At 47.9% G+C, this 16,574-nt stretch overlaps 1 protein-coding gene across 1 annotated transcript in view; it reads right to left on the reverse strand.

Annotated features, from left to right (window-relative positions):
- The window catches only part of slc26a10 (solute carrier family 26 member 10), a 127,494-nt gene that overhangs the window by 28,364 nt on the left and 82,556 nt on the right, over positions 1-16,574 (reverse strand). The window contains exons 10-11 of the mRNA XM_041180449.1: positions 7,880-7,975; positions 7,518-7,624 (exon numbers count right to left, since the gene is read on the reverse strand). Of these exons, the coding sequence (XP_041036383.1) occupies positions 7,518-7,624; positions 7,880-7,975 (203 nt within the window). The remainder of the gene's footprint in view (positions 1-7,517; positions 7,625-7,879; positions 7,976-16,574) is intronic.

Genomic DNA, 16,574 nt, shown 5'->3' on the forward strand with positions numbered 1-16,574 from the left:
AAGCAGCGAATGGGGTAACAGGTCCAAGCCGTGCCTAGCCGAATTGCCTAGGTACGTTTGAGCTTTCAAAAATGATGCATGGCATATTCTAAAAAATTTCTGGCTTTTGGATAGCTCTGGTTTTCAGACAGTGTACCTGGAATTGGCAAAAGTGATATGAGAAAAATCTTTATCAAGCAACGAGTGGTTAGGATCTGGAATGCACTGCCAGACAGTGTGGTGGAGGCAGGGTCAATTGAAGCTTTCAAAAGGGACTTCAACTGTTACCTGAAAAGGAAGAAGGTGCAGGCCTACAGGGAGAGGGCGGGAGAATGGCACTCGGTGAACTGATCATTTGGAGATCCAGTGCAGAGACAAAGGGCTGAATGGTCTGCGCTGTAACAATTCTGTGATTCTGTGTTGGCTTTTGCATTTATATAGCGCCTTTCAAGGCCTCAGGACATCCCGAAGTACTTTACAGCCAATGAAGTACTTTTTTAAGCGCAGCCACTGCCGTAATGTAGGGAATGCGGCAGCCAGATTGTGCACAGTAAGATCCCACAAACAGCAATGTGAGAATGACCAGATCATCTGTTTGTGTGTTTTTATTGAGGGATAACTATTGACCAGAACTCAGCTGCTGTTCTTTGAAATAGTGCCATGGGATCTTTAACGTCCGCCTGATAAGGCAGACAGGGCCTTAAGTTAACATTTTGACTGAAGTAACAACAACAACTTATATTTATATAGCACCTTTAACATAATAAAACATCCCAAGGTGCTTCCCAGGAGCGATTATAAAGCAAAGTTTGACCCCGAGCCACATAAGGAGATATTAGGTTAGGTGACCAAACGCTTGGTTAAAGAGGTCAGTTTTAAGGAGGGTCTTAAAGGAGGAGAGTGAGGTAGAGAGGTGGAGAGGGATAGGGAGGGAATTCCAGAGCTTGGGGCCCAGGCAGCTGAAGGCACGGCCGCCAATGGTGGAGCGATTAGAATCGGGGATGCTCAAGAGGGCGGAGTTGGAGGAGTGCAGAGATCTCGGAGGGTTGTGGGACTGGAGGAGGTTACAGAGATAGGAAGGGGGGAGGTCATGGAGGGATTTGAAAACAAGGAGGAGAATTTTAAAATTGAGGTGACACCTAAACGAGATTTAATGTATGTCAGCGAGCACAGAAACAATAGCTGGACGGGACTCAATGCAAGTAAGCACATGGGCAGCAGAGTTTTGGATGATCTCAAGTTTATGGAGGGTAGAATGTGGAAAAACATCCAGGAGTGTGTTGGAATAGCTGAGTCTAGAGGGGATGTTGGCATAGTGGTAATGTCATTGGACTGGCAATCCTGAGACCTAAGTTACTGCTCTGGGGACATGGGTTCAAGTCCCACCATGGCAGTTGGTGGAATTTAAATTCAACTGAATTTAAAAATAGCAAAGGCATGAATGTGGGTTTTAGCAGTAGAGAAACTGAGAGGGGGTGAAGGCAAGTGATGTTACAGAGGTGGAAATGGATGGCTTATTGGTGGTGCACAATATTTTGTTGGAGGTTCACCTTGGGGGCAATTGTGACACCAAGTTTGTGAAGATTCTGGTTTAGCCTCAGACTATTGCCAGGCAGGGAGATGGAGTCAGTAGTTAAGGAAAGCGAGCTTGGAGCGGGGGTCGAAAATAATGGCTTCAGCCTTCCCAATATTTAATTGGAGGAAATCTCTGTTCATCCAGTACTGGATGTCGGATAAACAGTCTGATAATTTACTAACAGTGGAGGAGTTGAGAGAGGTGGGGGTGAGGTAGAGCTGGCTGTCATCAGTGTACATGTGAAAACTAACACTGTGCTTTCGGATGGTGTCACTGAGGGGCAGCATGTAGGTGAGAAATAGGAGGGGGCCAAGGATAGATCCTTGGGGGACACCAGAGGTAATGGTGCAGGAGCAGGAAGAGAAGCCATTTCCAGTGAAAATCAGATTATGCTCATATACATCATCATTGACTGTCACTCCTCATAGCTGGAATATTGTACCATCGAGGTATAGTCTGTCGAAATGAATTCTAATGAGGTGGAAAAATAATGATAACGTTTATGATTGAAATCAAGGTGAGGTGACCTCACACTAATGTTCCCTTTTATTAGCCTGCTTGTTCTGAAGAGTGTCACATTTTCTTCATATTTATCAGGTTCCCCTATAATTCATTGAGCAATTCTGTCTGAATAATGGGTGTTTTCATTTCAAATGGAGTGCATTTATTATCCCCTTGCAATATTTATCATTGCAGCCCATTAGTGTTCAATATTTCAGTCAGTTAGTCATAGATCAAGTCAAAGATCTACTAAAACTATAGTAACACACTCCTGTCTGAATTCAAAAGTTATTCGATCAAGTCCCACCCCAGAAATTTGAGCACATAATTTCAGCTGATACACTCAGTGCAGTACTGAGAGAGTGCTGCACTGTCAGAGGGGTAGTACCGAGTACCGCATTTCTGGACAGGCAGTACTGAGGGAGTGCTGCACCATCAGAAGTGCTACCTTTCAGATGAAACATCAAACCAATGCCCTCTCGGGCTTGCATGAAAGGTTCCATGGGGCTATTTTGAAGAAGAGCCGGGGGGTTCTCCCTGGTGTCCTGGGCCAATATTTATCCCTCAACTAACATCACAAAAACAGATGACCTGATCATTAGCACATTGTTGTTTATGGGAGCTTGCTGTGCACAATTTGGCTGTTGCATTTCCTACATGATAAGAGTGGCTGCAATGTAGAAGCACTTCATTGGATATAAAGCTCTCTGTGACATCCTGGTGTTGTAAACAGTGCTATAGAAATGCAAATCTTTCTTTACAATGCCACGCCATTCCCAACGGCAGTTAAGAGTCGACCACATTGCTGTGGATCTGGAGTCACATGTAGGCCAGACCAGGTAAGGACAGCAGATTTCCTTCCCTAAAGGACATTAGTTGACACTAGTGAACCAGATGCTATATTGGCGAGGGCACACAACTTTGTGCATTTTGCCGAGCATCAGGAGAGCCAGGAAGCGAGAGCGCTGGGATTTGCCCAGATCTCTAGTTTCCCACAGGTGCAGGGTATGATTGACTGCACTCATGTGGCGCTCAGATCTCCGTGGCAACAAGTGGTCAACTACGTCAACTCCAAGGGCTTCCACTCACTGAATGTTCAGCTGGTGTGTGACCACCAGAAACACATCCTGCAGGTCTGCGCACGGTTCCCAGGGAGTGTGCACGACACCTACATCCTGAGTCGCTCTCAGATCCCTGACATCTTCCAGGGTCCACAGAGGCTGCAGGGTTGGCTCCTGGGGGACAAGGGCTACCCACAGAGGCTGTGGCTGATGACACCCGTGAGGTAGCCTCAGACAGCAGCAGAGCGAAGGTATAACGAGGCTCAAGCTGCAACTCACAACTTGGTGGAGCAAACCATCGGGATGCTGAAGATGTGGTTCCAGTGCCTGGACCGGTCTGGTGGACACAGAGGGTGTCACACATCATCACCGTCTGCTGCACCCTTAACAACCTGGCGCTCCAACAGGGAGAGGAACTGGCTGAGGAGGAGATGGAGGATCTGGAGGTCTCCTCAGATGAGGAGGACGCAGACGGGGATGAGGGTGAGGAGGTCCTCGGAGGCGATGATGACGGGGATGAGTCTCTCACTCTGGCCAAACAAGGCAGGCAATCAGGAGGCCCTCATTGCTGCCAGATTTGTGGAGGATGATGACGAGATGCAGTGAGGTGTCCCCATAGATCCTCACATCACAGTTGTGAATGTTTGACTCCAGTCTGGCTTATGGCAGCACCAATACCCTCTGTGAGAATGCTCCTGTCATGGGGACGCAGTGGAGGCCCTAATAGTCACTCGATTACAGGAGAATGATGATGACATACAGTGAGGGCACTCCATAGATCTTCACACAGCCTCTGAGACTGTCTGACTCCTGTCTGGCCGAGGGCAGCTCACTTGCGCCTGTGATCAGGGTCATATCATAGACACGCAGTGGGGAAACTTTAACTTCTCCTGATCTTATGGCATCCTTCATGAACTGACCCCTCCAGGACTGCACTGTCACTGGACACAGATGCTGAAGAGATGGGGGACCAGCCCCACCTTAAAGGTGCTGAGAGCACACAGAGAGAATGAGGGAACTCTGTGACACCTGCCCACTACATTCTGGCAGCAACGACCAGCACCATCGAGGTGCAGGCATGACTGATGTGACCAGTGAGTGTGAAGGTGGACCATCAGTGTGCTGGGAAGGTTACACAGACACAGGGAAGAGGCCCTGGACTGAGACACCTGCCTTTATCTTGTACAGAAAGGATTCGCATCTGAGTGACAAGAACACTGCTCATCACAACAAGGAGCCATAGGCAGGGAGACATTCCTGGGAGTTTATTAACAATAGTGAACATTATGTACAAGTGATTAACACCAATGCCCAGGCTATGTAACTACATCTTCTTGACCTTCCTAACGCTGCCGCTATGTCTTGATGCTCCCCAGACATCCACAGTGGAGGTGGGGGCAGCCTGCTGACTGTGACCCCCTGTCTGTGATGACCTTGGTGGGTGTTCTCTGGAGAGCTGAGACCTGGAGGTCCCCGGCCTGCTTTCAGGGTCCTGCTGTGTGGCAGTGACACCCTCCTCGGCCTGTGGAGCTGGAGCTGCTGGGGTCACAGGAAGAGGGGATTCGGATGGGCCGGATACTCCCGGAGTCACCTGGGTGGATGGCCCCGGGGTGTGCACCTGCTGATCCTCCTCCCTATGGGTGCCCGAGGGCCCCTGGCTGACTCCTTGAGGAGAAGGGGGAGCTGGAGTGAGATCGAGCTGCCCCACACCCCTCTCACCTACACACTGTTGGAGGCCAACTATAGCATCAGTGATGGGGTTAAGCCCGTGCAGCAGTGCAGGAGGACCAAGGTCTCCAAGGCGGCCGCCATCCTACCAGTGTTGACCTCGGTGCATTGCAATGTCAGCGCTATCACCTCAGACTGAGGGTGGATGGACTCCTCCATTGTGCCTTGCAATCTGAGGAGTGCAGCGGACATCCCTTCCTGATGTTCCCAAGCTTGTCTTTGCAGCTCCAGCAACTGTGACATGACCGAGTCCAGAGGCTCCTCATCTGACTCAGACTCAGCAACGTTCTGGCCTCCAGCAGCCCCCCGAGTGCCAGGGACCTGGGTACTCCCTGCCTCCACCTGCTGTGGATCAGACAGTGCGATGTGCTCACCAGATTGTGACCCTGAGGCTACTCTAAAGCTCGGTCTCACCGAGGTGTGTGTCTCTGCGCTGGTGGAGGGTGTGGGTGAGCACTGTGATGGGACTTCAGGGAGGGTGCCTTCAGATTCCTATCCAGAGGTTTCTGTGGAGTTTGATTGGAGGCCCTGGGTCATGGACTCTGTCGGCTGTTTCCCAGATGTGCCTGTGAAAGCAAGGGGAGATAATCAGTGCATGGCAGTGGCCTGTGAAAGAGGACACATCACTCACAGCATGGTAATCTGATGGATGTTACACTGCTGGATCCTCACTTGGTAGAGCAGCGCCGATCTCACTGTCAGTACAGGACCGGTCCCGGTCATCGCCGGCCAGCTGGATGGCTCTGTTTTCAAAGTCCGTGAGGACCTTGATTTCAGGCATTCCCCCACCGGTCTGTGACCTGTCCCTCTTGTTGTGGGTAGAGATGGAGAGAGTGTAAGCAGGATGCCTGCCAGGCCAGATGATAAGTATACCTGGCCTGTGTGGGTGGTGAGTGATCCCATGGACAGGATAAGGACAATGACGGTGAGTGTGAGAGAGTGAATGGTGATGTCCCTCGCACTGGCAGTGAGTGAGGTCCCTGTGGGTGTGTGATGGGTTTGTGAGTGTGTGAGTTGAGAGCGATGTGAAGAGTGACTTACCCTGGCAGAACGGAGGAGATCATTCATCCTCTTGCGGCACTGGGTGGCTGTCCTCTTCTGAAGGGCGTTGGCACTGACCACCGCTGGCACCACCTCCCAAGCCGGATTGGTGATGCTGTTGCCCATCCTGAGGACAGAGCGGGGGTACAGGACATCCCAGCGGGACTCCACAGCATCCTAAAGGCGCTGGAGGGACGCATTATTGAACCAAGATCTGCAGTATTCTTGCCTTTCGGGGCCATGTCTTCCAAGCTGCAGTCCTGGGCTGGAAGCACTGAGGGGTGTGCACGCGTGGTGGACTTTAAAATGGTGCCCATCATGATGAAGTAGTAAGGTGATGACATGGCGGGCGAATGGGAGCCTGCCCGCTATCGAAACGCATGTTCCCCGGGAATGCGCAATTACTGAGGCGGGATTGGGATGACATGGCGTGAAAAACCACCATTGCGGCCTGGCGGGTAAAATCTGGGACAATGTGTTAGTTGAGAAGATATCCTGTCCTGAAATTCTTCATCTGGTCACAGGGGCAGCAAAGCTCTTTGAAATGCAGCCGGACACAATTAAGTGAAAACTAAGATATTAATCGGCCAGCAGATTGTCAACAGTTCCTGGTAATGATGTTGCACTGGAAAAACTTTTAAGAAGATATATATCTCCAATTGCGGAACATCAATGCAAGTTATATACAATGGAGGTCTGATTATTATTCATTACGGAAGACACAAATCCCTAATTTCTGTTGTTTTCCAAAGAAAAATCTATGACTCCTGCTAGCATGTAGACAAATCCCCACAGTGCTGCCCTTCTCCTGACCTGAAGTCGAGTATCAGTGAAAACTCTTCCCACTACTGCACATCCAGGTTATATCAATGCTTGGTGCTGAATCTAAGACCCAAGAATTTGTGACCAGTCAATTTAAAACGCTTAATTACATTCAAGCTTGTGTTTAAAACATTTAATCTGGCTCGCACAAAATCTTCCAGCAGCTATATAACAAGGCCTGCACACTGGGGCTTGTGTTCACTCACTCACACACTCACTCACCCTTCTAGAACCGCTTCATCCAATCCAGGGTTATGGGGAGTCGGACCATATCCCAGCCGGCAATGGGCGCTGGGCTTATATTCAGCATGGGGTAAGTTCATTGCTTCTACAGTGTTCGATTGTTCTGTGTGTGATTATGTGCGTCTGGTAACTGATCTATGCTCACTGTGCTTGACTGGTTAAGCCTGGGTGTGGACTCAGAGCAAAGTAAACCGAGGCGACGAGAAGCCTGAGCTGGGTTAAGCATGAGTATGGACATTTTGTGATTGCAGAGATATTTTAAAACTCTTGTAAATAAGCCTATTGCACACTTAGAAGCTAGTGCCTTCCCTTGCATAGCCCTGAAATATATAAAATATACCACGGATTCATGTGGGCGGGTTCATGCTATAATACCGTAATACTGATTCTCCTCACCTCCTTGAGCATATCACCTCCCACCCCACTTGCAGCATGGATTGGTCAATTCGCCCATACATCAACTAGTATGTATGTCAGGATCGAATCAACTGGGTACCAAAGGAGATCAGGTTCAGTTGTGAACGAGCTGTTCATTAACGTATCTGGTACTAATTGTGCCGCAGTACCTTTGAGTTCGACAAATCACAGTCATCATCGAAAACACTACCCCCACGGCGAGTCCAAGGTCCGCATTCAGCATGATGACAGCCAGCCACGTGACAACCCAGACCACCTGGAAGAAAGGAGAAGCAGGCATTGAGGGGTATCCAGCAGTTAGAGGGGAGGCCGCGACGATGACTTTGTGTCATGGGGACTGTGCAGAAGGGAAAGGTTCCAGGTCCAATGCCAGGTCTCTGCTGAGTTAGTCGAGACGGACTGGCTAAAGGTCAACCTGCTCCTGATTGCTTGCACGCTTGTTATTGGGCTTTTTAAAACGAGCCTACCGCATTGACAAAGTCACAAAAGAGGCCTAATTTGGCCAACTTACAAAGTCCATCTTGCTGACTCTCCACAGCTCTGGAAGATCCTGAAACTGGAGGAACATCTGGCGCAGGCTGGTGACGTTGATGCAGGCCAGGACTGCCTGAGAAGACAGGTTATTTTATTAACATTATCTCTGATCGACATTGCTCACTTCATCTCTCAGAAGAGGAGCCCTAACAAAACTGGAGTCAATGGGAATCAGGGAGAAAACTCTCTGCTGGTTGGAGTCATACCTAGCACAAAGGGAGATGGTTGTGGTTGTTGGAGGTCAGTCATCTCAGCTCCAGGACATCACTGCAGGAGTTCCTCAGGGTAGTGTCCTCGGCCCAACCATCTTCAGCTGCTTCATCAATGACCTTCCTTCCATCATAAGGTCAGAAGTGGGGATGTTCACTGATGATTGCACAATGTTCAGCATCATTCGTGAATCCTCAGATACTGAAGCAGTCCATGTCCAAATGCAGCAAGACCTGGACAATATCCAGGCTTGGGCTGACAAGTGGCAAGTAACATTTGTGCCAGGCAATGACCATCTTCAACAAGAGAGAATCCAACCATCGCCCCTTGATGTTCAATGGCATTACCGTCACTGAATCCCCCACTATCAACATCCTGGGGGTTACTATTGACCAGAAACTGAACTGGACTAACCATATAAATACTGTGGCTATAAGAGCAGGTCAGAGGCTGGGAATCGTGCAGTAGGTAACTCACCTCCTGACTCCTCAAAGTCTGTCCACCATCTACAAGGCACAAGGCCGCAGTGACCACATCTGCAGCAAGTGCTGGTTGCTGGAGGAACTCTGGCTCAGAATTGATGAGCTGGAGTCCGAGCTCCGGACGCTGTGGCACATCCGGGAGGGGGAGAGTTACCTGGATGCTTTGTTTCAGGAGGCGTCACACCCGGTAGATTAAGTATCTTAAGTTCGGTCAGTGGTCAGGGTCAGCAGGGTGTGACTGCAAGTGAGGCAGGTAGAGGGATCCTGTGTTCAGGAACAGAGGAGCCTCAGCTCTTGACCTTGTCCAACAGGTATGAGGTTCTTGCTCCTTGTGTGGATGAGGAACAGGGCTGTAGGGAAGATGAGCCAGCTGACCATGGAACTGTGGCACAGGAGGCCATTCAAGAGGGGGGAACGAAAAGACAAGTGGTAATTGTAGGGGATTCTATAATTAGGGGAATTGATAGCTTCCTTTGTAAGCAGGATCGAGTGTCCCGCATGGTATATTTCCTGCCCGGTGCCAGGGTGAGGGACATCTCTGATCGGCTTGAAAGGATATTGGAGAGGGAGGAGGAGGATCCAGTTGTTGTGGTCCACGTCAGGACAAATAACATAGGTAAGACTAGGAAAGAGGACCTGTTTGGGGATTATCAGGAACTAGGAACTAAATTAAAGAACAGGTCCTCAAGGGTTATAATCTCCGGATTACTACCAGAGCCACGTGCAAATTGGCATAGGGACGTGAGAATAAGGGAAGTAAACACGTGGCTAAAGGAGTGGTGCTGGAAAGAGGGGTTCCATTTCGTGGGGCACTGGCATCAGTATTGGAACAGGAGGGATCTGTACCATTGGGACGGTCTCCACCTGAACCGATTTGGGACCAATGTTCTAGCGAAAAGGGTAAATAGGGTGGTCAACAGGACTTTAAACTAGAAAGTGGGGGAGGGAAGGGAAGGGTAAAACTCCAAGAAGTATGACTAATGGGAAACAAAGCAGCAGGTTAGCATGTGGGGGGTGGATTCAACGTCATGGAAAATTATGAAAAAACTGAAAAGAAAAGAGAGCCCAGGAGAGGCTATTAAAGTCCCCAGAAGACAAAATAGGACAGATTGTTTGGAAAGGGCTAGGAATCTAACTTCAAACACATCAGATAAATAGACAACAATGAGAAAGGGGACAGGGAATACAGGACTGAAGGTGTTGTATCTGAATGCACGCAGTAAACAAAATAAGGTAAATGAGCTTGTGTGATGTGGTGGGCATCATGGAGACATGGCTGCAAGGGGATCAGGACTGGGAGCTAAATATCCAAGAACATACATCCTATCGAAAAGATAGGCAGGTTGGCAGAGGGGGTGGGGTTGCTTTGTTACTAAGAAATGAAATTAAATCGATAGCAAGAAACGACGTAGGGTCAGATGATGTAGAATCTGTGTGGGTAGAGTTGAGGAACCGCAAAGGTAAAAGAAACCACAATGGGAGTTATGTACAGGCCTCCGAACAGTAGTCAGGATGTGGGGCACAAGATACACCAGGAAATAGAAAAGGCGTGTAAGAAAGGCGAGGTTACAGTGATCATGGGGGATTTCAATACGCAGGTAGACTGGGAAAATCAGGTTGGTAGTGGATCCCAAGAAAAGGAGTTTGTGGAATGTCTACGAGATGGCTTTTTGGAGCAGCTTGTGGTGGAGCCACTAGGGAACAGGCAATTCTAGATTTAGTGATGTGTAATGAGGCAGATTTGATAAGGGAGCTTAAGGTGAAGGAACCCTTAGGAGGAAGTGACCATAATATGCTAAAATTTACCCTGCAATTTGAGAGGAAAAAGCTGGAATCAGATGTAACGGTATTACAGTTGAATAAAGGTAACTACAGAGGCATGAGGGAGGAGCTGGCCAGAATTGACTGGGAGATGAGCCTAGCAGGAAAGACAGTGGAACAGCAATGGCAGGAGTTTCTGGGAGTAATTTGGGAGACACAGCAAAAATTCATCCCTAGGAAGAAGAAGCATACTAAAGGGAGGACGAGGCAACCATGGCTGACCAGGGAAGTCAGGGACAGCATAAAAGCTAAAGAGAAAGCATACAATGCGGCAAAGAGCAGTGGGAAACCAGAGGATTGGGAAGCCTACAAAGACCAACAGAGGACAACTAAAAAAGAAATAAGGAGGGAGAAGATTAAATATGAGGATAAACTAGCCAGTAATATAAAAGAAGATTGCAAGAGTTTTTTTAAATATATAAAGGGTAAGAGAGAGGCAAAAGTGGACATTGGGCCACTGGAAAATGACGCTGGAGAAGTAGTAGTGGGGAACAAAGAAATGGCAGAGGAACTGAATAGGTACTTTGCGTCAGTCTTCACAGTGTAAGACACGAGTGACATCCCCAAAGTTCAAGAGAGTCGGGGGGCAGAGGTGAGTATGGTGGCCATTACCAAGGAGAAGGTGCTAGGAAAACTGAAAGGTCTGAAGGTGGATAAATTACCTGGACCAGATGGATTACATCCCAGAGTTCCAAAGGAGATAGCTGAAGAGATAGTGGAGGTGGTGGTGGTGATCTTTCAGGAATCACTGAAGTCAGGGAGGGTCCCAGAGGACTGGAAAATCACTAATGTAACCCTCCTGTTTAAGAAGGGAGTGAGGCAAAAGACGGGAAATTACAGGCCGATTAGCCTGACCTCGGTCGTTGGTAAGAATTTAGAGTCCAATATTAAGGATGAGATTTCAGAATACTTGGAAGTGCATGGTAAAGTAGGGCAAAGTCAGCATGGTTTCATCAAGGGGAGGTCATGCCTGACAAATCTGTTAGAATTCTTTGAGGAGGTAATGAGTAGGTTAGACAAAGGAGAGCCAATGGATGTTATCTACTTGGACTTCCAGAAGGCCCTTGACAAGGTGCCGCCCAGGAGGCTGCTCAGTAAGATAAGAGCCCATGGTGTTAGAGGCAAGGTACTAGCATGGATAGAAGATTGGCTGTCTGGCAGGAGGCAGAGAGTGGGGATAAGGGGGTCCTTCTCAGGATGGCGGCCGGTGACTAGTGGAGTTCTGCAGGCGTCAGTGTTGGGACCACAACTTTTCACTTTATACATTAATGATCTAGATGAAGGAACTGAGGGCATTCTGGCTAAGTTTGCAGATGATACAAAGATAGGTGGAGGGACAGGTAGTGTTGAGGAGGCGGGGAGGCTGCAGAAGGATTTGGACAGGTTAGGAGAATGGGCAAAGAAGTGGTAGATGGAATACAACGTGGGCAAGTGTGAGGTCATGCACTTTGGTAGGAAGAATAGAGGCATGGACTATTTTCTAAATGGGGAGAGAATTCAGAAATCTGGAGTGCAAAGGGACTTGGGAGTCCTAGTCCAGGATTCTCTTAAGGTTAACTTGCAGGTTGAGTCAGTAGTTAGGAAGGCAAATGCAATGTTGGCACTTATTTTGAGAGGACTAGAATATAAAAGCAGGGATGTACTGCTGAGGCTTTATAAGGCTCTGGTCAGACCACATGTAGAATACTGTGAGCAATTGTGGGCCCCGTAACTCAGGAAGGATGTTCTGGCCCTGGAGAGGGTCCAGAGGAGGTTCACGAGAACGATCCCAGGAATGAAAGGCTTAACATATGAGGAACGTTTGAGGACTCTGGGTCTATACTTGATGGAGCTTAGAAGGATGAGGGGGGATCTGATTGAAACTTGCAGAATACTGAAAGGCCTGGACAGAGTGGACGTGGGGAAGATGTTTCCATTAGTAGGAGAGACTAGGACCCAAGGGCACAGCCTCAGAGTAAAGGGAAGACCTTTTTGAACAGAGATGAGGAGAAACTTCTTTAGCCAGAGAGTGGTGAATCTATGGAATTCATTGCCACAGAAGGCTGTGGAGGCCAGGTCATTGAGTGTATTTAAGACCGAGATAGATAGGTTCTTGATTGGTAAGGGGATCAAAGGTTACGGGGAGAAGGGGATTGAGAAACTTAACAGCCATGATTGATTGGCGGAGCAGACTCGATGGGCCGAATGGCCTAATTTCTGCTCCTATGTCTTATGGAGTTATGGTCTAAGTCAGGAGTGTGATGGAATACTCCCCACTTGCCTGGATGAGTGCAGCTCCCACAACACTCAAGAAACTCAACACCATCCAGGACAAAGCAACCCGTTTGATTGGCACCACATCCACAAACATTCACTCCCTCCACCACTGACGCACAGTCCCAGCAGTGTGTACCATCTACAAGATGCACTGCAGCAACTCACCAAGCCTCCTTAGATATCACCTTCCAAATCCATGACCACTACCATCTAGAATGACAAGGGCAGCAGACACATGGGAACACCACCACCTGCAAGTTCCCCTCCAAGTCACTCAGCATCCTGACTTGGAAATATATCACCATCACTGGGTCAAAATCCTGGAACTCCCTCCCTAACAGCACTGTGGGTGTACCTACACCACATGGACTGCAGCGGTTCAAGAAGGCAGCTCACCACCACCATCCAACAGAGGGCGGTAGTGAGAAGTGACTGAGAAGCATTCTGGGAGAAGTCAGCACAGTCACCACAATGCAGAAGGGGATCGAGGCCGACCCACTGTCAAAGAACAGAATAGCCCCAAACATTACATTGCTGTAGTGTTTCCATCCCTCTCTCCTCCTCTAAGTCCTGGTGAGAGTTTTTTTTCAATCTATTAAAGTAATGCATTGCTTAATACTGAAGTGGGAGCTAAAAAAATGTATAGAGTAGTACTGTACAAGTATAATTGGTCAAGAAATAAGGTTCCTAACTAACATAAATAAGGCCCCGAGCTAGGATATTTTTAAGGGAGTAACTAACTTAATCGAGAGGAACGTCATGGCAGGAGAACTCAGACCTGTGATATGCTCCTCCTGCAGGATGTGGGAAGTGAGAGACGCTTCCAGCGTCCCTGGTGACCATGTGTGCGGAAGGTGTGTCCAAATGCAGCTGGAGCTGCAGGTGGACTCATTGTGAAGCATCCGCGATGCTAAGCAAGTCGTGGATAGAACGTTTAGTGAGGTGGTCACACCGCAGGTGAAGATTACACAGGCAGAAAGGGAATGGGTGACCATCAGGAACAGTAAAAGACTCAGGAAGGCAGTGCAGGAGTCCCCTGTGGTCATCCACCCTCTCTAACAGATATACCGCTTTGGATACTGTTGCGGGGGGATGGCCTCTCAGGGGAAAGCAGCAACAGCCATGTTCATGGCACCATGGGTGGCTGTGCTGCTCAGAGGGGTGGGAGGACAACAAGTGGCAGGGCTATAGTGATAGGGGATTCAATAGTTAGGGATGCTTCTGTGGCCACAAACGTGAATCAAGGATGGTATGTTGCCTCCCTGGTGCCAGGGTCCAGGATGTCACGGAGCGGCTGCAAGACATTCTGGGGAAGGAAGGTAAACAGCCAGAGGCCATGGTACACATTGGTACCAATGACATGGGTAAACTAAGGGATGAGGACCTGTAAACTCAGTACAGAAATTTAGGAGATAAATTAAAATGCAGGACCTCAAATGTAGTAATCTCAGGATTACTCCCAGTTCCACGTGCTAGCGAGAGCAGGAATAAGAGGATAGACCAAATGAACACGTGACTGAAGAGATGGTGTAGCCGGGAGGGATTCAGTTTCTTGAGGCACTGGGACCGGTTCTGGGGAAGGTGGAACCTGTACAAACCGGACGGGCTGCACCCAGGCAGAGCTGGGACCAGTGTCCTTGCAGGGTCTTTTGCTAGTTCTGTTGGGGAGTTTTTAAACTAGAGTGGCAGGGGGATGAGATCCCAGGAGTAGGATCAGATAGATCAGATTCAGATCAGAAAAATGGAGGTAGAACATTAGCTAGGGACGTTGTGATAGATATGGAGTTACAGGAGAAGCAAAGTTTAAAAAGTGTCCAGCAAGGAAAATTGACGGGATTAAACTGTTTATATTTCAATGCAAGGAGTATTACAAACAAAGTAGATGACTTGAGGGCACAGGTAGACACACGGCAGCAGGATGTCATTGCTATAACAGAGACCTGGCTAAAGGAGGGACAAAACTGGCAGCTTAACATCCCTGGTTATAGAGTCTTCAGACATGATAAAGGAGGAGATAAGAAAGGAGAGGGGGGTTGCACTAATGGTTAAAGAATTAATTCCAGTTGTGAGAAGGGATGATATACTAAATGGTCAACAAACGAGGCTTTATGGATTGAACTTAGAAATAAAAAAGGGGCAGTCACACTACTGGGAGTATACTACAGACCCCCAAATAGTGAAAGGGAGACAGAAGAACAAATATGTAGGCAAATTTCTGCTTGTTAAAACAAGAGGGCAATAATAGTAGGAGACTTCAACTATCCTAATATCAAATGGGATTCAAACAAGCTAAGGGGCACTGAGGGAGAAATATTCATGCAGTGTGTCCAGGAAAATTTTTTCACCAATTAGTGACAAACCCAGCGAGAGGAGATGCAATTCTAGACCCAGTCTTGGGGAACAAAGAAGGGCAAGTGGGCGAAGTGACAGTTGGCGACCATATCGGGGACAGTGATCACAATTCAGTTAGATGTAGCATTACCATGGAAAAGGACAGAGAAAAGGCCGGAGTAAAAGTCTTGGACTGGGGGGAAGGCAAATTTTGCAGAAATGAGAAGGGACTTGGCTGAGGTGGACTGGACAGCACTGCTGGAGGATAAAACAGTGGAAAACCAGTGGGAAGCACTAAAAAGTGAGATCCTAATTGTACAAAGTAGACATGTCCCCTACAAAAATAAGAGTGGTACTACCAAATCTAGACCCTCCTGATTGTCTAGAGGAATACAGGGGAAGATCAAACAGATAAAGAAAGCGTAAAATAGGCACAAAGAACGAAGCGCTGCAGATAGCCTAGACGAATGTAGGAAGTGCAGGGATGAAGTAAAGGAGGAAATAAGGAAATCAAAGAGAGGGCATGAACAAAGATTAGCAAGTAAAGTTAAAGATAACCCAAAGATATTTTACCAATACATTAATGCTAAAAGGTTAGTTAAGGAAAAAGTGGGACCTATCAGGGATGAAAGATGGAAACTTGTGTGTAGATGCAGAGGCTGTGGGAAGGGTTTTGTATTAATATTTTGTCTCCGTGTTTACAAAGGAAAAGGAGGATGTAGATATAGTAGTCCAGGAGGAACACTGCGAGATATTGGACGGGATAGTCATAAAGAGAGAGGAAGTACTCGAAGGGTAGAAATCCAGGGCCAGATGGATTGTTTCCGAGGCTGCGGAAGTAAGTCAGGGAGGAGATAGCAGATGCTCTGAGGATGATTTTCCAATCTTCACTAGATACAGGGGAGGGACTGGAGGACTGGAGAAATGCAAACGTAGTTCCATTGTTTAAAAAGGAATCAAAGGAAATGCCAAACAATTATAGGCCAGTTAGTCTTATATCGGTGGTGAGCAAATTAGTAGAATCAATCCTGCGAGATAGGATTAACTGTCTTGTGGAAAGGCATGGACTAGTCAGGGATGGTCAGCATGGATTTGTTAAAGGAAGGTCTTGCCTCACAAACTTGATTGAATTCTTTGAGGAATTGACAAGAAAGGTTAATGAAGGTAGTGCAGTGGATGTTGTGTACATGGATTTTAGCAAGGCATTTGACAGGGTTCCACTTGGCAGATTGGTCAGGAAAGTGAAAGCCCATGGGATTCAGGGTAATGTGGCAAACTGGATAAAGAGTTGGCTTTGTAACAGGAAACAAAGGGTAATGGTCGATGGATACCCTTGCGAATGGAAAGTTGTCTCAAGCAGTGTTCCACAGGGCTCGGTGTTGGGACCCTTGCTGTTTGTGTTATATATTAACGATTTGGACGTGAACATAGGGGGCACAATTGGGAAATTTGCAGATGACACAAAGATTGGCCGAGTAGTGGATAGTGTAGAGGATAGCCATAATCTCCAAAACAATATCGATGGGTTGGTGGAGTGGGCGGTAAAGTGTCAGATGGATGTTAACATGGAGA

This window comes from Carcharodon carcharias, chromosome X (genome assembly GCF_017639515.1).
Source record: "Carcharodon carcharias isolate sCarCar2 chromosome X, sCarCar2.pri, whole genome shotgun sequence".
Classification (NCBI taxonomy): Eukaryota; Metazoa; Chordata; class Chondrichthyes; order Lamniformes; family Lamnidae; genus Carcharodon; species Carcharodon carcharias.